This window comes from Lagopus muta, chromosome 8 (assembly GCF_023343835.1).
Source record: "Lagopus muta isolate bLagMut1 chromosome 8, bLagMut1 primary, whole genome shotgun sequence".
Lineage (NCBI taxonomy): Eukaryota > Metazoa > Chordata > Aves > Galliformes > Phasianidae > Lagopus > Lagopus muta.
In genome coordinates, this window is record NC_064440.1 from 997,679 (window position 1) to 1,019,698 (window position 22,020).

The 22,020-nt window shown below is 48.3% G+C and overlaps 2 protein-coding genes across 6 annotated transcripts in view; both read right to left on the reverse strand.

Moving 5' to 3' along the window:
• Positions 1–1,277, reverse strand: part of KCNJ3 (potassium inwardly rectifying channel subfamily J member 3) — a 30,797-nt gene extending 29,520 nt beyond the window's left edge. The window contains exon 1 of the mRNA XM_048953336.1: positions 505–1,277. Coding sequence (XP_048809293.1) covers positions 505–1,182 — 678 coding nt within the window. The 5' untranslated portion in view covers positions 1,183–1,277. The remainder of the gene's footprint in view (positions 1–504) is intronic.
• Positions 1,278–8,336: 7,059 nt separating this feature from the next.
• The window catches only part of GALNT13 (polypeptide N-acetylgalactosaminyltransferase 13), an 80,681-nt gene continuing 66,997 nt past the window's right edge, over positions 8,337–22,020 (reverse strand). Inside the window, exons 11-15 of one of the 5 annotated variants that reach the window (XM_048953355.1) lie at positions 21,754–21,852; positions 18,010–18,144; positions 14,986–15,015; positions 13,953–14,151; positions 11,529–11,628 (exon numbers count right to left, since the gene is read on the reverse strand). In XM_048953355.1, the coding sequence (XP_048809312.1) occupies positions 13,966–14,151; positions 14,986–15,015; positions 18,010–18,144; positions 21,754–21,852 (450 nt within the window). In that variant the 3' untranslated portion in view covers positions 11,529–11,628; positions 13,953–13,965. The other 4 variants (XM_048953354.1, XM_048953357.1, XM_048953356.1 and 1 more) reach the window with 4 other exon arrangements.

Consider the following 22,020-nt stretch of genomic DNA (forward strand, 5'->3'; position numbering starts at 1 on the left):
TATTAGCATGGCTTTTGCACATCTAACCCTGACATTCAGCTGTCTGTGAAGTTCATGCACCACAGAAATGAAGTTCTCTCTAGCTGGAGCCTCCAAGAGCACAGAAATGTGTCAGAAAGGCAAACAGGTCCCTTTGAAAATACACACCAAGCAATTCCAGCTAAGAAGCCGTTACCACTCAGAGAAAGAATCTAGTACCCATAGACATTTACATGCTAAACAGTGTGGAATGTAAACATACGGGGATGATGCCTCAGGAAGAAATCCTTCACCCAGAGGTGGTGAGGCCGTGGCAGTGCCCAGAGCTGTGGTGCCCCATCCCTGGAGGTACCCAAGGCCGTGGATGGGCGCTGGGCAGCCTGAGCTGGGGGCAGCCAGCCCACGGCAGTGCTGGGGTCGGGGCTGCGAGGTCCCTTACAAGCCAACCATTCTGTGATCCTATGATGTCTGAGGTCCCTTCCAGCCCACCCTGTCCTGTAGCTCTACTCTATGGCAGTGCCTTACCTTGAGCAGCTTGCAGCGGATCTGCGCCGAGACCATATGGCTGTTGCGGAGGTTCCCCACGCGGAACATGAGGGTGAGCTTGCCGTCCCGCATGGAGATGGCCGCGTGCTCGCTGAACATCAGGGTCTCAGCCCTCTTCTTGGGCTGGGACATCTTGATGAACATGCAGCCGATGAGGAAGGCGTCCACGATGGAGCCCAGGATGGACTGGAAGAGGAAGAGGATGATGCCCTCGGGGCATTTGTCCGTGATGTAGCGGTAGCCGTAGCCGATGGTGGCCTCGGTCTCGATGAAGAAGAGGAAGGCGGAGGGGAAGTTGTAGACGTTGGCCACGCAGGGAGTGTAGCTGTCGTCGTGAGCCTTGTTCAGATCGCCCCGCATGTAGGCGATCACCCACCACATGGAGGCCATGAAGAGCCAGGCCACGGTGTACGTGAGAACGAAGATGAAGAGGTTCCAGCGCCACTTGAGGTCCACCAGCGTGGTGAAAAGGTCGGACAGGTACCGGCTGGTCTCACCGCCCAGGTTCCCGTGCTGCACGTTGCACCGTCCGTTCTTATCCACGAAGCGCTGCCGCTTCCCCCGCGGGGCCGCCCGGGGCGGAGGCAGCCCCCCTCCGCTGGCCGAGGTGCTCACCACCTGGTACTCATCGCCCAGCTTCCTCCTCAGCGCCGACATGCTCCGCTCCGCTCCGCGCGGCACCGCACCGCACCGCGCCCCGGCGCCGCCGCTCTGCGGGCGCGGAGGCACCGCTTTGCGCGGCCGCCACCCACGCGGAGCCGCCGGCAGAGGCGGTGCGGGGCGGCCCCGGGCAGTGCGGGTACCGCCTCTCCCAGCACCGCCCATCAGAGCATCCTCCCCGCCTCCTCCTCCGCAGTGCCCCGCGGAGCCCCGGGTTGCGCTCCGGGACGCCGAAAGGTGCAAAGCTAGCGGGAGGGATGGGGAGCTCGCAGCCGCTGTGCGCTCGAGCTGCCGGCAATAAGGCACGCTGAGCGATGCGGCCGGGAGAGACCCGATGTGCGGTGGCCGCGCTGACCTTCTCTCCGTGCCCGAGCCCGGGGGCAGAGGCGGTACCCGGAGCGCACTGCGGGGGGGACGCGTCGGAAGGAACATCGCACCACCACACATCGCACGTTTTCAAACAGGGAGCAAAAATAGAACTTCCAGTCACATTTCCAATCACGTCTGGGTGCGGGGGACATTTCGGGGATTTCATTAGAGCTTTACGACAGCTTACGCAAACTTCATTTCCCCTTCGCTTCCCCTTCCCTTCCCCTTCCCAGCGTCTGACTGCTCGTTGGATAACTGCCTCCTAAACCCAGCCCTACCCTCCCCGGCACAAGGTGAGGCGGTCACCTCCCGTCCTATCGCTGGTTACATCATTAACCCCAACGCTGCGGCTGCAGGAGCCACGTCAGTGCAAAGGGACTTATTTTCTCCTAATTGCTGCATTTCAATTCCCCCAATTCTTCTTGCTCCTGGAGAGACTCGCAGACTGAGAACATCTGTCTCCTGTCGCATGCGATGAGGTAAGGAAACAATGTGAGTGGGGAAGAGAATGACAGACGCTCAGCAATGTCCTTCAGCATGGGAGTGCTGCCGGAGACGAGCAGGCTGCCCTAGGATCCACGGCCCTGCTCGGTGCCGCCAGGAGCTCCACAGTGCCGCTGCAACTGTAGGAGAAGGTCAAGGCACCATGGAACTGCCTCGAGCTCTCATTCCCTCTGCACCACACGGTGCCATACCCAGCTTCCCAACCGAGCCCAGATCCCAGCAGTGATGCCGTTAGGAAAAGCCCAGAACCCTTTTCCCATCCAAACCACAAACGGATTATTTCTCAGCAATTAGGTGTGCTGCTGATACAAACAGTGATGCTGGCAGCAGAAGCAAACACTCATTGGGATGCAAAGCCACTCAGGAAACCCATGTGGGGGTTTCCAATTCAAATTCAAATCGAGTTCCTAAATGTTCTTAGGTTGCAGAACAGAAAATTCCACCGTGAATCATCAGATTGGTTCATAAGCAAATACAAGCTCAAATCAGGGGATAAAGGCAGCTAAGGAAGCACAAAGCTGAGAGAGACATCCCAAAGTTCAAACCAGCTCTACGGCTTCCCTTCTTGAAAATCTCTCCCGACTATGTGCCCTAGCATTTACATTTCTGCCCCAACCTTTTGTCCCTTTGCTCTCCCGTGGCTTAACGTGTTGTGAATGGAAGTGAGGAGCTGTGCCAGCACGTCACAGATGTGGCACATCAGCCCTGAGCTGCGTGGAACCAGCAGGCAGCACGGCTCCATTTCTGATTCTGTCTACATTTGTTGCTTGTTTGCTTTCAGGACCAGATGGATTTGAATAGTGATAGAACAAGGGGGAATGGTTTTAAACTGAGACAGGAGAGGTTTAGGTTGGATATTAGGAGGAAGTTTTTCACACACAGGGTGGTGAGGCACTGGAACAGGTTACCCAAGGAGGCTGTGGATGCCCCATCCCTCCAGGCATTCAAGGCCAGGCTGGATGTGGCTCTGGGCAGCCTGGGCTGCTGGTTGGCGACCTGCACACAGCAGGGGGTTGGAACTGGGTGAGCACTGTGGGCCTTTGTAACCCAGGCCATTCTGTGATTCTGTGAAATGCAGTTCAGTAATGCAAAGGGCACAGCACTGACCCATAGTGCACACAAGCTAAGCATGGTAGAGGCAGCCAATTACAGAAGTCCAGCGGTGTGCTCAGAAAACGAAATCAATCTTCATTTCAGATAAACAGTTACAGCAGAAATGCAGCAAACATCCTTTTCTACAGACAATAAATGGTTGTTAGCTGAAGACAGGCATTCAAATGATCTTTACATTTCCCATCGGTGCTATTAGCAAACTCACATTTTCCAATAAAACGAGTGTAAATCACAGCCATAAATCACCGCAGCAGGGCTGGGGAGCATTGCACAGGGAGTAGGGGGGGCCACAGCCCTACCTGGAGCCAGCACAGCACCCAGCTGTGGGCACAGCACCCATCCCATCCCACAGCCAGGACTGGGCCCAGCACCCAGAGTAGGTGGTGCAGCTCTGGGATCTGCTCCCAGTTCACCACCGGCCAGAGCAGCGTCCTCACCTGTGCCATAGAATCACAGTCATTAAGGCTGGAAAAGCCCTCCAGCCTGCAGCACAGCTGACACAGCACATGGGGTCATGAAAAGGTGAACTTTTGGTTTGATCTGTATGGATCTGTGTCCTCTACCTGCTCAGTATGCACCAGTGCTGCACCAGCAGCTCATTTTCTGTTTGCCAACCGCAGGCACTCAGCTCCTGCCATGTCCTCCCAGGGGCAGCACCAAGCCTGAAGTCTGCACAGTGCAGTGCTGACATTTCATGGAAGAAAAAGATTCACAGGAGCTACAAAACCAGAAAGAAGTGTCTGCTCTTCCAGCACTCCTGCTTCCCTTAGAAATGTATTTTCAAAGCTACAGTGCCAGAGAGCCGACCTGGGGTCATTTGTAGGCTTTTATGAGCTTCTTATTTGAAGTCTCAAGCCATGAATTCTTCCCTAAATAAACTCACACCTCACAAAAATGTGCACTTAGTGCTCCGGAACGTGGGCAGCTAAAAATACACCCAATTATCTCTGCTTGAAATGTCAGCACAGACAGGTCTGCAAACGAGTCCTTTCCCATCACATCTTAAATAACGGAGCAGAGACGAAAGTTGGATCTGCTCCTGGCACCTGGGAGAGCAGCGAGTGATGCTGGATGTGGCCGGGCTTCTTGGAAGAGCTGAAAGGAAGGAAGAAAAAAGGAATAAATAGAGAAAAGTGTGTCTTTGTGGAGGGCTTCCTGCTGGCTTTGGGTGCCAGGAGCTTTGCGACCCTCTCGACCCTGAGGAGCTCACTGTGCAACACTCTGCTGGGATGTGGGCAGCACTGCAAACACTGTGGGGAATAAAACAAAAGTTCATTTACCCCATCTCCAGGCAAAACGTAAGAATAAAGCTGGGTATGCTGAGGCAGAGCTTTTCCAGAGAGATGCTCAGAAGGATGCTATTGAAATGAGCTCACCTGCAAGACCAAGGGAGATGTGTTACTGAGGCAGGTGTTAGCATGGAGCACCAGGATGCAAAATGGAATCAGTGGCAATGGAAGCCATCCCCAGGGATGTCTGCATGCAGAATTCATAAACCACTGCTCTCTCATTCGCTCACAGCAAAGCGAAACACCTGCAGCAGTTACATCGATATCCAAGCTGTCTTTGCTGGGCTGATCCAAGAAATGGCCCCAAGCTGTTGTGGAGGGGCAGGAATGAGGGATGCCCGAGCAGACCAGGTGAGGGGATGAGTCTGATGTGAAATATTGGCACAGGGCAGAATTTCTGCCTGATGTGCTGGCAAAAATAGAAGGGGGCAACTGGAAATGGGCAAGGAGGAGACGGGTGAGGCCTTACCCTGCACCGTCTGTTGGTAAGGTTGCATATACTTCAGCTGCCTCCATGCATTTCCTTCCTGACTTTGTCATTAATGACCATCAGCACTGAAGGAAGGGCTCACGTGGCAAGGCTTCTCTTTCCCTTGTAGTGCAAAATTGGGACAGACAATATGTGCTTTGTTCACTCATTCCTTACTCCTAACCTCAGGGCTTTCAAAACGTTCGTAGTTTTGGATGTATGGAACATAAATCCTTCCTTTCTTTCTGCCTTTGCACCTAGGAAATGCCAAAGAAAGCTTTGCTGTGCTTCAAAACCGTGTGATTTAAAATACATTTTCCTCACATCTCAGATGTATTTCAGAAACGCGCAGCTCCCACTGCAGTTCCTGGGATGTCAGAACCTCAATACATTTCCATCCCTCACTACTCAGTTTTGATTAAAAGCAAGCCCTGCTATTTCTAGCGCTTGCACGCAAGCCAGTTGATCTGAAGAAAATAAAATGTTCCAGAAGAGGGAATAATGAGCCCTCCAAGAGCACCTCCTTGCACCCCAAGGAAGGGGATTCTTACCAGCAGCCCAATTTATGCCCACCAAAACCACCCTCATTGAAATGTGCCCATGGAATCACAGAACCATTCAGGTTGGAGAAGACCTTTAGGATCCCCAACCCAACCCAACCCCACCAAGGCCCCTGGGAAACTGTGCCAGTGCCCAACTGCTCTTCAGAGTTCTTCCTCATTCCCAGCCTAACCCTTAAGGCAAGCCTGGAGCAAACTGCAATAAAACCATGAAGATATGCTGAAAAACAGCAACATACATATATACATAAATGTATGTATATACATTCAGCTACACAGAATGTAGCTGTATCTACGGATTTAGTATATTAGAGACTATGAAGCATATTTGAGCTCTATGAAGGTCTGGCTTCATCTGCTTTGCAAATGCAGGAGCTCCTTACAGTATATTCTTCCAACCCAGTTCTCACAGCCTTCCCATACATTCTGCTGGAAGATAATTCCATTTGACAAATTTTAAAATGTTAAATACTACAAAGCATTGACCAACCTTAGGTTTCCTCCCTTCTCTCCCCATTCTTTCCTAACATGTCTGGCTGTTCAGGTACGTGCAGCCAGCACAAAGCACTGGCTGAAGCACTTCTCTACAAATGGTTTTTTTGGGTTCCTTGGAGACCTTCTGACCCACCACGTCCTTTTCAGCCTATTGCTTCCATTCGGCTCATTTTACTCAGTAAACTCTCCTTTAAGGAATTTTCCTTCAGCTTCTCATTGCAATGGAAAGTAACACCTGCATCCCCAGAATTGCCTGGTGAGGTCCCAGAGAGCTGCCCCCAGGGAATGTCAGCACAGACCAGCAGCAGGGCTGTTTCTTCTTCTTTTTTTAATTCCTGTGTGGTAAAAAGGTATTTCAGAATTAGAAAAGTGGTAAATAAAGCAAAAAAGTGTTCTCACGTGCAGACCATACAAGAGGTTATCTTCAGAGCTTTGGCTAGAGATCACTTGTGCAGAGACGGATGAAATACGGGGTTGCAGCTTGGTGATTTCTGAGCATCCTGCTCTGGCACGTGAAGATCACAGGGTTGAGCTCCTATATAATGCAGAGCCAGATACTGATTTTCTCTCCATTTCCCTGACCAAAGGAGGTGCAGACAGAGGACGGGTGGGCCGAGCCATTGGGGTGAGCAGTGAGCAGCCCCTGGCACGTGGCCCTGCCACCAACCCGTCCTGCAGTGAGTGCAGCACCCAGACAGAGCCGTGCAGGAAAGGAGAACCCGGCTGCGTTGCCGAGGGTTGAATTATGGAGCACCAATTTAATCACTTGCAGGCGTGACTCCTTCCCTGTGGCAGATGTCACCTGGCAGACAACGAGGGTGTATCATACAGCAAATGGAGTCGCCTCGCTCACATGGCTGGGGCTGTGAGCAGAGGAGCTGTGCTGGCTGTGCAGACTGAACCCATTGCTCACGTATCCCATTGAGCACAGCCTTATCAGTAGTGATGGTGGGTGACACCAGGCAGGTCTGGGACGGCTCGTGCAGGCTTGGCATGTCCCCACACGCACAGCATTTAACTCATGGTGATTTGCTTAAGGGCTCAACCCCCAGGAATTTTTTATCTCCATATAACTCCTAAATGTACCTCAAAAGAAGAGAGAAAAACACACATAGTTTGTTTGTTTTTTTGCTTTTCCTTTTCCTAATGAAAAATGAGATGCTGGTTGTTTCCCTCGCTGTAATTATTGCCCCATTACCAATCCTAACTATTAACGCTTCTGCAAAATGCAAAAAGAAACATACCTCTGCCTGCACTCATTACTCACAAATAGATTATTTTATGATTCATCTAAATGATTCACATACTATAATTAACACGAGCTCTACAGTTAATTGCATCTCTGTGAAATAGTTTAATAATCAGAGCAGCGACTTGACGGGCGTTTTTTTAACGGCGTCTGTGCGATGGATGTTTTATATAAACTGCAGCTTCTTAGAAGCAAACACACAAATACATTTTTCTCTGCAGACTGTCCGGGTCGTTTTAGGCTTAGAAAACACAGAAGCAGGTATGCTTTGAGAGAAAAGATTTGTCTGCTTTTTCTATTTGCACAAGTGTCCTTGTCAGTCTCTATGACGCACTGTAGATGAAGGCCACATCACCTCTCCTGACTCTTAACACCATGACTTCATTTTCACAAGGTTAATACCAAAAAGATTTGATTTAGACAGGAATTGGAATTAGAGTAAAAGCTGACATAACCGTGCTAGCACTGGGGACTGGGTTTCTCTGGAGCCCCTTCCATGGAGCCAATGCCATAACCCTGCCCCTGCCTCCCCACCTGCCAAGGATTCTTTGGCACTGATGCTTACAATCCTCTATTTTTAAAGCAGACTCTCCTCCACCCTCACCACAACCGACCACCTCATGATTCAAGATGTGACTGGAAGAAAGAAAATCCTCCAACTGCCAAAATAAGCCTAAAACACCGTTATTGGCACCGTGCGTTCAGCATCACTGCTGTGTTAGCTGCACACAGCTCTGCAACCATTGGCACTGCTGCAGCATCATCAGCAGCCACAGTTCTCATCCTTTGGCCCTCCTGTGCCCCACTCCAGAGAGAAATCAGATTTATAGGAAAGCTGTACCTTTCCCATTGGTATTTTTCCCCAAAGCACAGCTGCTTGACGGAGCATTTGAAGAATGCTTACCCCAGGAGGTGTCGTTTTGGGTTTTGGCAACCCAAGGAGAAGCCAAAGGCAACGACAGCAACCACCCCACCTCCCACCTCTCTGCCAATTGCAAACCGTGCACATAAACAAGGGCCGGGCAAACAGATGGGTTGTGCTGCAAAGCCAACCTTTCAGCACACAGCACCACTTAAGCAGAAACAGACAGAAGCACCAGAAGAAAACTAAACCAGTATATTTTAATTCTACAAAAATGTATAAATATTTAAATTTAAATGTACAGCAAAGAGTACCAGGATGCCATTTAATAACTGTTACAACATTTAAAATGTGCAATTCTTTATCCACAGTCTACCTTTGTAAATTGAAGTCAATCCTTGCCTTCATCCAGGAGCGCTGCTAAGCAAGGCTGCAGGCTGCCATGCCTTGTGCCATCCCCCCACTTCACCAAAGCCCACCACAATCCCAATGCTCCCCCCAGGAACTGTGTGCCCCAAATGTTCCTCAGTGCCCACTTACCAAGCTGGCCTGAATGTGGAGAAGAGAAATAAACAGGGCTGGTAACTGTTGGAGCAGCGGTTCTTGATGAAAGTGACCAAGAGTTGCAGAAGCAGCGCTGACACAAAGCCATGGATGTTGCTGGTGCCCTCTCAGCACCACCAGCACAGCTCCTGCTGCTGGGACAGACTGGGGCTCACCAACTCCTTTTGTATCCCCAGGTTGTTCCACATGGGGAATGCAAGGACTTTTAGATAGCACAGAACCCAGGGAGCCTGGAGGCTCTGCCCAGCACCCACAGCAGAAACAACCAGAAGGCGCAGACACAAAGTCAGAACGCACAGCTTTGCAGCAAAGCACACAGCTTTTCTTCAAAATGCCCTTCAAAGAAATAAATCCTTCTAGTGACTGGGAAATATGTGTGCAGAGAAACTCATCTAGCTGGACAGATCACAACGCCTCACTGCTTCAGGCCCCACTTGTGCCTGGTTTCTCCTGCCTCCTTGGGCTCACAGCGTGCTGATGACCCCTTGCACGATGGCTGGCCCTCACTTCATCAGTGCAGTTCTTAACACAAGGACTACAAGCAATTCTCCGATGAAATAATTATTATATTTAGTATTTGTAGAGTTCTCTTTATTTTAAACACACTGTGCAAACAGAAGCCAGTCCTCCCGACACCCTTTGGAGGTATTTTGTCAATGGAGAGCCAAACAGAACCATGCTTATCAGATGTGGTCTGTGACTCTGAGTGCTGCCCTTTGTGGGCACACAACCAAAGGAGAGATTTCGAATTATTTGCCCAGGAAACACAGAAATTTAGGAGATGGAGGAAAGACTGGGGTCCATGCACTCAGAAACTTACATTCATTTCCTACGTCACAATTTGTTACCCTTGATGTTGTATCAGCATTTAAATTGCCCTTCACCACTACCACCTCATTCTACACGAGAGGTTTATGTGAAATTCTTCTGGAAGGACTCAGGGGTTTTGCACATTCTCACAAAGGAGGCAGATCCAGGATCTGACCCCTCATCAAGGAGGTAGGTCTGGGATTCGAGCCAACAGAAACACCCACTGTGTCTGAGGCTAAATTCAGTGCTTTTTTCCTAAGTCAGAACGTAATTTCTCAGCCTCAGTCACTCTGAGACTGCACCTCAAGCCTAGCCAACTGCAGACTGCTTGCACCTTCAAGCAACAATGCCAGAAGAACCTCCCAATGCAAACAGCCTCTAAGGGGTGCAGCAGCTGCCACCTCATGCACTGGGGATGCGCTGTCACACAGTGACATCGTCACACTGGAGGCAGCCATCAGTTGGCACCAGGAGTGCTCACTCCTAACGCTCACAGATGCTGTAGGACCTCCCATAACTTTTACTTCTGCAACAGCAAGCAAAAGCCAAGCATCTGGATGTATCATCCACCGGCCTGAGTGGCTCTGCATCCCGAACAGCCCTTGGAAAGGAGATAAAGAAATAATTTAAAAAAAGAAAATCTGCATGGAGATTGGTTTAAGTTTGTTTGTGAGGTTTGTATGCTGTTCCTGTGAAGAAAGATCACAGCCAGCTTCTGTTTTGCTGGCTTTTAAGCCATACTGAATAATTCTGGGGGGATTTTAAAATGAGACTGGAAGTGCCTGACACCGTTCTGAGCAGGGCTGTCAGGATGGACACTTCTCAAATTGAACAGGCTTCTACGTTGCATGTAATGATATGTATCTAGAAAATATAAATGGCTATGAATTTTTACTATCTACATATGAGAATACTGACCCATAATTATGTGAATCTCTGCTGTGATGGCCAATGGAAATGATAGTGAATGGACAGGTCGCCTTCCCATACCCAGCCACAGGCTGACACATTAGCTCCTGGGATGCCTCCGACACGACCACGTGTCATCAGTGCTTCTTTAATAACCATGCTAACAAAGCAAAATGATTAAGCCACAAAATTATTAAAAATATAAATAAGCATCTGCCATCTCTATTGGAGCCAGACCCGACCCACGGTTTTACCCACTGTGACAGGGGATCCCTGGAGGAACGCTCAGGGACACAGTGATGCTCAAAAGCAGCTGCAGGTTGGGTCCAGCCTGACACCTGGCCTCTGTTTCTCACAGAGGATCAATTCAGTGGAAGCAGCAAAAACCCTTTGTCTGCCAGGTGTGAGGTTGCAGGCCCTAGCCCTGACCCAGTCTTCCTACTGCAGATTTCAACGCGTGTCACTCCTTCTTAGCACTGTTCCAACATTTCTTTTGTTGTTCCATTCAATTTCAGTTTATGAATGCGCTCCATCCTGCTGCTGTTTCAAACACACACACGTGGCTATGCCGCTGTCTCTTGACATCACAAACTCTGCACACCACCTCAGTGGCCCGTCGAGTGCAGGTCTTCCCCACTGCCAACATCCCATCGCCCTGCCAGGAAAGCCAGGTACCAACACGTGGAGGCTGCAGAACCACTGGCTGTCGTTCCCAGCGCCGTCAGCTCCGTAAGGCATTTCGTGCCGTGCCACTGCTCTGCAGCACGATGTACCACACACACGCCAACACACTGCACCCAACCTCTCCCACCAAACTTCACAAAGGTTTCTCTTGAAACAGTCACCGAGGACATTCGCGTTGCTAACGGCGCGGGTTTTGATATTTATAAGCTCCGATGCACTTCTTTTGAGCAGTCATGGGTTTGAAGGGGGCACGTGGAGCCCTGCTGGAGAACAACACAGCACGGCTCCGTCGGTCGGCGGGCCTCCTGCGGGCGCGAGGCCTCAGACAGGGCTGTGGCTTCCAGCGGGGCCGGGGCCTCCTGTGGGTGAGAGGTTTCCAGCAGCCCTGAGGGCTGCGTGTCGGCAGGAGCCGCGGGGCCGGGCCGTCAGGCCCCCAGCGTCATGTTGCGCAGCAGCCACTGCTGGGACCGGCCGCCTGCACACTCCTTCATGCTGGGGACCAGCTTGTCTTCCTCCGACGGCCCGTCCAGGCACTGGTTGCTGTTGACGTGCCTCAGGGTGAGCTTCTGCAAAAGAGAAGTGGAAGAGCTGAAGCAACAAGACAATCACGGCTGGAAATGCTCTGTGGTTGGTTTTAGCCCTACCAGAAACCCGGCTCTGTGCCACCCCAACCGCACTGCCTGCAGACCAAGGGGTCCTGCTGCTGAGCTGGGCACAGCAGATGGAACACAAACACAGCAGTGAGCACATGTGAATACCACCACAAAGCAGCAGTGCCCTGCTTTAAGGAGGACCACCAAGATGATCAGAGGGCTGGAGCACCTCTCCTACAAAGAAAGGTTGAGGGAACTGGGCTTGTTTAGCTTAGAGAAGAGAAGGCTGTGGAAAGACCTCATGGTGGCCTTCCAGTACTTGAAGGGAGCATATAAACAGGAGGGGGAACGGCTGTTTGTGAGGGTGGACAGTGATAGGACAAGGGGAATGGTGTTAAACTGAGACAGGGGAGGTTTAGGTTGAATATGAGGAAGTTTTTCCCCCAGAGGGTGGTGAGGCACTGGCACAGGTTGCCCAAGGAGGCTGTGGATGCCCCATCCCTGCAGGCATTCAAGGCCAGGCTGGATGTGGCTCTGGGCAGCCTGGGCTGCTGGTTGGTGACCTGCACACAGCAGGGGGTTGGAACTGGGTGAGCATTGTGGGCCTTTGCAAACCAGGCCATTCTGTGGTTCTATAACTCTATGATTAAGGAATTCAGACTCCAACAACCAGATATGCATTTCAGGTCACTTGGTGTTAGTTTAGAAATAACTGCTAGTGGATAACCTACGTTTCAGAAGCAAACTTCAATTTGTTATGTAATACATGAACAACATCATCGTACAGGTGATAATCTTTCTCTTTTCAATATATTTTTTCTTCTCTGTGTCCCTTTCATTATTTGACTATACTGCACTGTTACTGGGGAATGGGAGAGTCAGAAGGGGACAGAAGGAAGCTGAACACCTTTACCTGAAATCATCTGCTCAAAAGCACTGGCAGCACACATACATAAAGAGACTGAGGGAAGGTGAACGTATCACTGCGGACTGAGCTCTGTACAGCAGCTCCATGCAGGTTATAACCCTGCCCTAGCCAGAACACCCAAGGGAACAGATTTTATTAACAACTGCAACACATTCTGCTTGGTTTTATATGCAGACAGATACCTGGGCTGCTGCACCATGTAATTTCACACTGCAGTCCATCCTGGATTGACACGTCACATACTAACACTCTTCATTTCTATTACAAATATTATTTCACTGGCTCATTCTTAGAGGTTGGCTCCTTGGTTTAAAACAAACTATTATGCACTTCTCAATGAAAATCCTACAGATATTGAAAGAAATCACTGGGGGCCATCTGACATGCATTCAGTGATGAATATAAGGAATTCTTCCCTAATTACTGGAGGAAAGAGTTAGCAGTGCGAACAGAAGCAGCTTGTTTACTAAACAGCCCAGCTCCAAGCACCACTGATTCTTCACTCACATTGTTTCTTGAGCAATTAACCAGCTATCATTTTCTGCTATAACCAGAAATGCAAAGAAGTCTAAAAAAGCTGCCGTCGCCTTCATCAGCTGTTCCCTTCTTTTCAATGTATAATTTAGTGCTAGACTGACATATTATTGGGATTTTCAACCGTCTCATAGATTTTTTTTCTGTGTTCTGTCATTATTTATGCTATTACAAAAAAAGGCCTCATTTGCTTGGGAAACAATTAATTACTAGGCAATACAATACTCACACAAGGCAGCCTAAAATTTCTATTTCACTCAAAGCTGAGAACACATGGATGGGTGCAGAGCGAGCTGCACACACATTCAGATGCACAAGAACTATGTTGTTTCACACTTAGCAATGTATGCAAATGATAGCTCTGAGGGGAAATCCCTCAGCTCATCAGAGCTCTGGGGGTCTGCACTAATGAGAGCAGTGCTCACCTCGACTTCAGGGTGGTGCACCTGGACATGGAGGGAACAGTTTGCTGCATGAAAATATAAGACATGAGAGCAACCCCTGCTTGTGCCACTGAACTTATGTGGTCCCACTGTCTTCCACTACACATACACATCAGTGAAACTATCTGGGCAAAAAAGGCAGTGGTCAGCACAATATTTTTGATTCCTTCAGTGGTTAATGCTTCATAATTGTCTGCTGTAATTAACAACTAACAATAAACAGGCATACTATTATATATACCAAGAGATAGGAAAGGAATTCTCTTGAGGTAAACAAGCAGAGAAAAGAAAAGCATTTTCCTGCAAGGAGCTTAAATCCATAGCTGTTACATTCACTTTCAATGCTGTGTCTGGATGAACTTGCATGAGATGCTTCATATTCAGATACTAACCTCCAACAGCTTGTTAAAGGAAATAATCAGTGGGGCTGTAAAAAATGTTTCTAAACACTTCCAGCCTGGTGTAGTTCCTTAGCATCCAAGTTTGCAAGGGGCTACCATTGCAAGCCTCCACGGTGGGACCATGGGTGCCATCCTCTATCCTGCTGAGTGTCAGGCATGACTGGGTGATTATGTGTAGAAATGTGTGGGTCTGCATGACAAAAAAAATGGTGAAAATAAACAAAACCAGCAAACAGGAGGAGAAGCAAAGGAGAAAGCCACAGCCTTTGACTAGACACCCACAGCAGCAAGGCAGGTCAATATAACAGCAGTGCTGATAGAGGGGAGGGGGAGGACTGACTGTGATACCCTGGAGTCAGATGGCACTGTGACCACTCACAGGGCCAGCTCACATGCACAGAGCACACATACAAACAGGCATGCCCATGGACTGAGGTCCAGCCCTGTCAGTGTGGCCTTCCAATACTTGAAGGGAGCCTATAAACAGGAGGGGGTGCGACTGTTTACAAGGGTGGACAGTGATAGGACAAGGGGGAGTGGTTTATATACTGAGACAGGGAAGGTTTAGGTTGGATATTAGGAGGACATTTTTCACACACAGGGTGATGAGGCACTGGCACAGGCTGCCCAAGGAGGCTGTGGATGCCCCATCCCTGCAGGCATTCAAGGCCAGGCTGGATGTGGCTCTGGGCAGCCTGGGCTGCTGGTTGGTGACTCTGCACATAGCAGGGGGTTGGAACTGGGTGAGCACTGTGCTCCTTTGCAACCTAAGCCATTCTAGGATTCTATGATACTGTGAAATCAGCTCCAAAGATGCCAAGCTGTAAATATTTCTGAGTTCCCAGTGTGTCTTGATGAACGCCTGTATTGCAGGTACAGCACTGGCAGCCTGACACCAGTGAGTTGCTACCTGAACAGATGAAGCTCTGGGGAGACCTGCAAGGAGAGGACTGTGCTGCTGGGGGAGGAGGAGATGCACTATTCTAGGGTTTGGCACAGGGGCTGCAGCTGTTTCCAAACTTACCTCAAAGCTATACTCCCATTTACCAACATACTGACAGGAGGAAAAAGAAAAGAAGGAAACGAGAGTCAGTGACTCAAGGCACATTTTTTGTGAAGACCTTCATCTTCCAGGGAGTGTAAATTCCACAGCATTGTGCAGATGTCATATTTAGTGACAAATTTGAGAGTAATTATGCACGATCAAATCCTGACATCGTTATTCATGCATGAAGAAATGAAGCCTTTTCCTCTCAAACATGACTAGTATTTTTTCTTCCTTGAGACCATTTGCATTTACCGTACATCCTAAGATTTCACCATCCTACACAGCCTAAAACTTGCTTGGGTGTTGTGGGGAGACAATGGGATCCACCAGCTCATCCCTTCCCAAGGCAAGCATTGTAAAACCATTACACAATGCGTGCTGATGGGAAGCCATCAAAAGCTGAGAAAGTCCACCTTGGCACATGCCATTGACAGAGCTGATTTATACAGCTCCCTTGCAGTGAAATAGGCAGCTTGAAAATGGGCCAGGAATCCTAATGGGCTGTTAAGGAGTAGGAAATGAAAGCATTACCAATCAATAACAGAAGGCAATGGATTAGAAGGAAAAAAAAAATCGAACAAAATGAATTTCCTGCCAAGATGTAAATGCATTCACACACAAAAAAACCCCCTCGGTTTACAAATGCTGCAAACTGCTGTGGCTTGAACTGCCCAGAGGCAGTCTGCACTGGAAACAGAAAGAGCTGCCTGGGCTGCTTGAGCTGTCTCACAGGCCTCCCACACCAGGTTTCTTCACCATGAGATCCCATAAAGCCCCATTCCATCCACCAATTCCTGGTGCACACTACTTTCTGATGGATTAAGCTCATGGAAAACCAGCAGGCAGGAAGCAGTGGCAGAATGCAGGTCCAGCAGTGCTGCCCAACACGGCAGCCCAGAGCTGCAGGCAGCACATGCTGTGCTCCAGCCACTGGAAACAGCAGAACCATGGAAAATCAACCTGAAAATTAAAAAAAAGCCCATCCACATCTTGATTGAAAGCAAGTTTGTTTCAACAAGGACTTTCATTTCTTTGCAGACATTAAACAAGACGTGTTTTATTTGCAGGAGGAACCTGCAGGAGGAGGTGCACAGCCATGCTGTGAGCCATAGAGACAGCGTGGCACCAAGAGCAAGGCAAGTGCCCCACTCCTCTAACAGCAGCATCTTTGCTTCAGAAAGTAACTACATCTCTAGTTCACATTAACATGTATTAGTGATTTATGTTTCAAAAGCATTTTGCACAAATGTGGACACTTTCTGGCTTGGGAAAATGAGAGGAGGGGCATTTTAAATACCCTGCTTCAAGCTGATTCCATCTGATACCTTTACAAATACGTATGGAATGGCTGAGATTTACTTCTCCTATCCCACTTCCTTGTTCATTTTTGAAAAGAATATGAATGCCAGGCACATCTATGGGAATTTTAACGCCAGGAACACCTGAGATTTACCCACAGATGAACCTAAATAATGAATGAACACCAACGCCGTTTCATAAGAAAAGTTCACAAGCTGAGTCTGAGTGTTTGCAGAGTAAAAGTGTTTTCTCAAACAAATAACTCCTGCGAATAAAAAGGTGTGTGATGCAATGGACTGTTCTGTGCACAGAGCAGTCAGCAAAGCAGCAGCCTCCGAGATCCCTTATGTAAGGTCTGAGCACAAAAGGCAGAGTATTTCTTTTTTATGAGCTCCATCTAATGGCTGACGGCGTTTTTACACAGCCACAATCTTCTGCTGGGGATCTATTATGCTGAACGTAAGAAGATAGCTTGTCTCTAATGCTCAAAGTAAAGGGAAACGTAATGGGTTGGAAGAAATGGAACCTATTCAGACAGAATGCTGAAAGCAGCAGCTGCTCTGTGATGCTGGAGAGGGTTACAAATGACTGTGCTGTTATAAGGCAGTACCTTCCAAGCTCTGCAGCACTTTCCCAGCTTTGCTGCCATGGAAATAGGCCAAAGCTAAGGTGGCACTTTTAAGCCTAGAACAGCGTAACCGTGCAACTGCAACCATCAGGCACTCAGTGTCAGAACTCCACGTGGGATTCATTTGCTGCAGCTTGTGCTTGAAATATCCAAAGAAAAGCAATCAGCGTTCTGATTTTTTATCAGGAAAGATCGCTCTCTGTGCTGGCAGCAGGGAAAAAGTGTTTGGTGAGAAGCCTTGTCTTGAGCTCTGTGCACCTACTGACCAGTGCTACAATCTGCTTATGGAATAAAATGTGGGGAGATGAAAGGTCTTAAATCCCCAACATTAACTGCTGGCATGAGCACTTAACACCACCCAAACACATGCTGTGTAAGAAGAAAATCATCTTCGCTACAGAGCACACTGGTTTCAATTCAGATGGGAGACTCAAAAATGAATCAAAACCTGGCAAACACACTGGGGCTAACTGCTGTTTGCCTTCTTGGCAGCTCAGTGCTGTGGAATGGCAGGGTTGCATGGTTTTTATCAGAGGCTGGTAGAAAAAAATGCCAATACCTTTGTGTGGACTTCACTGTGCAAAACTGACATCCATGTTTCAAAGCAAAAGCTCAGAGCTAACGCTTTCAACCTGCTGTTCCCTGCTGCATTTAAAGAGAGGTACTAATTCAGCCCTAAAATACTGAGATTCTCACGTGCATTCTGTATTAATGCTGCAACTTATCTCTAAGTCACTGCATCTGTACAAACTGCTCTACTTTTAAAACCCAGGGAAAGCCACGTCCCATCCCAGCAGCTAAATAAGCAGGTGACTGGCACATGGAAAATAACTAAACAGTTCAAACCCAGTCTAAAAGCTTCGAGAACCAGCAGAAACAAAGTAGTAAAACTCTAACTTAGACAAATACGTATTGTTTTCCATTTCTTTTATATAAATCAAGCAGAATGCTTCTTCAATTTTCTAAAGATATCCAAGACAGCCACGTGCTGGGCTCAGTGAGCTGGCTGACTTGCTGTATACAGGGATGGTCAGCAACACACTGCCCCAGGAGCACACAGGGGAACCCAGTACCTCAGCATCGTACTCCCAGAGCTGGTTCCCCCGCATGTGGTGGCACTTGAGCATGGTCACAGGGCCGTTGAGCCGCGACACGTCCAGGCACAGATCATCCGTGCGGATCTCCTTGTCTGCCGTGTAGGAAAACACCTGCCAAGAGAAAAGTGCCTGCAGTGACAACGCGTTGGCAAAACGCAGCAATAGACAACATTTCTCATCTTGAAGTGAGACAGGGGAGGTTTAGGTTGGATTATAAGAGGAAGTTTTTCACACACAGGGTGGTGAGGCACTGTTACAGGCTGCCCAAGGAGGCTGTGGATGCCCCATCCCTGCAGGCATTCAAGGCCAGGCTGGATGTGGCTCTGGGCAGCCTGGGCTGCTGGTTGGCGACCTGCACACAGCAGGGGTTGGAAGGAACACAACTTTCTTCTCCCAACAACCACGTGGTATCATGGACTTCATAAGCATTTCATGCAAGGTTCTCCAATTGTGGAAGTCCATAGTACATAAGAAAAGGAACAACACGTTTAGGAAAACACATTTTATGCGCCGAAAGCCATCAGCCACTCAGCCTTACCTCTTGGGAACAACACAGCGGAGACACAGAACAAAGACTGCAGCATAACGCAAGTGTGAGCACTGAGCTCAGAGGTAGTCCCACAGACCTTTGGATTGCATGAGTGACACTCTGACCCCCCCATCTGGAGAACCTGAGCCTCTTTTACACCATGTTGGGAAGAAGTGTTGATCTGTCTAGGGGTCAGAAGGCCCTACAGCGGGATCTGGACAGGGTGATCACTGCGCTGAGGCCAGCCGGATGAAGTGCAACAAGACCAAGTGCTGTGTGATGCGCTTCAGCTCCAGCAACCCCATGCACTGCTACGTGGTGTTCAAGAAATGTGGCTCTGAGGGACATGGTGGGATGGGTTGGGGTTGGACTTGGGGATCCTAGAGATCTTTTTCAACCTCAATAATTCCATAATTCCTTAAATGAATTGCTCCCCTGAGTGTCTACCTTAACTGCTGGCACCAAGGATTATCCATGTTAAAGGCTGATGTGTGCTAGAATTACACAACTTGCAGATCTCTTAATAAAATTAGGAAATAAATGAAGACACGGCAGCCATCTGCCAACAAAATTCTATCAAACTAGGTATAAGCTTCAGAGGGATTCTTTAACAGAATGCCTTCAGCAATGCATTCACCCCTTGGAGACAGAAAGGAGGCGGAGGAAAATGTGGAGACCGTAAGAGGACGAAATGGAGGATGACGGCAGGACTGCCACTAGTTGTGTTAAACTGTAAGGCCCTGACTCACTCAAAGCATCTCAAAGCATTCCCAACCCACTGTTTAAAGCCTTGATGGTGCTGCTGGCTCCAGCACAAGGCAACATTAGGTTAAGTAAAGGCAATACTCTGTAAAAACTTGCAAAATCTATAAATTGCATACAGCTGTCATGGGAACAGAGGCAAGTATTGGGAAGTTGAGGTTCAGATAAGTCATTTAGAGCAACCATGCAAAATGAAATAGCGTGCAAAGACAGCAGAGGAGCTGCCAGGTCCCAATCTGAGCAGTATGACAGATATGGGAAAGTGCAGGCTGCAAGGATCAGTGGGCTCTGCATTGCTCTCACTCCTTATTCACTGCTCAGCAGCCACTCGTTTGGATGAAAATCCAGGCTCCACAGGCATGGTGAAGTACCAGCCACCACCTGTTGCATTTATTCATCTTGTGATAAATCTCTGCAATCAAACTGAGGCTTTCCAAGTGCTGCTTTCACTTAAGAACACATCAGACACAGTTAACACTCAGATGGGCTTTTCTCAAGAGGAAAGGCGCTTTTAAATACCGAGCCAGGGGTGCTCTGCTGAGGTCACACTCTGAAGCACACCGTCTTGTTGGAAAGGGGTGAGATGAGCCCACATCAAAAATCTGTTAATGTTCATATGCTGTAAGCATACATATCCCCACTTTTCTGTGCACAAAAGCACATTCTATGGCCTTTAAAAACACTGTGTAACCTCTATTTTGCAACCATTAGCCTTGCCAGTGCTTGCTGACGTGCAGAAAGCCAAGTATATGTAGGGCCCATCTCATTCTCTTACTTTTCAGAAGGATTTAGAAAGGAAAATTTATAGCTGAGGGCTAACCAAGGAAGACAGATGGGTGTCACCTCGAGAGGTTTCCCCAGAGGAGCTACAAGTGCAGAAGATGCTCTGGACGTAACCAGAAGAAGAAAAAAGGCCCAATTTTCTGTTAATGCAAAGCTCAGCGACATTTGTAGCACCGAGTATTGCTCACTGCAAGTAGCAGCATTTGGCTGCAGGAATCACTCATACACTCCCATGTACACACTGTACAGATAGTTTATCTCCTGCCATGCTCATTACTGAGAGATTTATCCATTACTATTTATCCTGAAGCAACTTCTACTTAAAATTTTAACTTATTTGTGTTGGTTTTCTTAGAGTAAACAAGTTTGCATCAGACATCTTCTAGGCTCAGGGACACAGCAGCTGTTTTCTGCTGTGCTTTACAGAAAGCAAATACTCAGATTTTGTAATGCATTTTCATTTGCATCTTTCCTTTTCCTCTCTTCTTTGATAACTGCAATACTACATTATATCTTCTGAAAGAATAAGTGATGTCAGAGTTAACAATTACAGAAGATGGATTTGAAAAACACGCAGTCTTCAGGAAGAAAAATGAATGTTAATTAAGACAATGTAAAATTATCAAGCTACCATTTTACTAACGTCCATATTAATTACATACATAATCCTATTAACGTTACTGTATAAAAACAGAGGGTGAGGAACAACAGGTTGCATCTCAGAGCTAATTAAATAGCATATGCCATGCGATGTGATGCAGTGCACGACAGCAGCACTCCTCCTGCCCTCCTCCTGCCCATGGCAGGGACATGCCTACACCCCAGCATGGCCCTCCTGCCCTATGTGCCCCCAGCAGCTCCTTGGACTCATCCCCACAGTCAGGAGAACTTTTGGTCGTGATGCACAATAGACCACAGCTACAACTGTGCCTCTGTTACCTCCCCAGTTACTAACAAAATTTGTGTCCAGGATAAGCGACAGACATTGGAGTAAAATTTCCTTTTTGTTTTTTGAGATATATTGGCTTGGGAAGGCTGAGGAAGCACAATGTTGTTGGGTATCTTTAGATACATCAAGCAGCCAAGGTGCAAGCAGAACCTTGGCTGTATTTTAAAGTCTTACCAAAACGATAACCCTTCCATCTCCTAAGTCAAATTAACAATGAGAGAGAAGTCTGGGATTACTGTGACAACCTCTGAAAGGAAAGTGGAAGATTTTGCTCTGAGGTCCTTCATCTTCCCTCATTTGTTTGTATCAGACGTGACACTGGAGAAAGCCACTCGTGAAAAAATAGCTTTATCACAGAATCACAGAATCACAGAATGGTTGGGTTGGAAGGGACCTCAAGGATCATGAAGCTCCAACCCCCTGCTACACGCAGTGCCACCAACCTCCACATTTAACACCAGACCAGGCTGCCCAGGGCCCCATCCAAGCTGGCCTTGAACACCTCCAGGGACAGGGCAGAGTATGCATACCTTAAAGCTCAAAGTCTCAGTTTAGAACCTTTATTACTACATTTACTGATTGCTGCAGGTTTTTTTGCAGTGATCCAACATGTCTGCTGCAGTGAGCCAATTCTCACCAGGTTTTCCAGATCACCATTTGGCCTGTGAGACATCTGCCTCCTTACTGTCATTCCTACCTGGTTCCCTCCCATGCCATGGCAGTTGAAGATGCCCACTTTCTCGTTTTCCTTGCGGCCCATGTTGTCCAAACACTGGTTGGTGTCAACGTTCCTGATCTGAAGAAAGAAAAAGATGAAACGTGCTTTAGAACAGCATGCCTGTAATGTCATGTTTGTGCAGAGAAAAATTACACCATGTATTTTCTCCTGCAGCCTACAGCTATCTATGCGTTCAGCTACAGCAATGTGTTTTAACTCGCAATTTGTAAATGTCACACTCCCTAG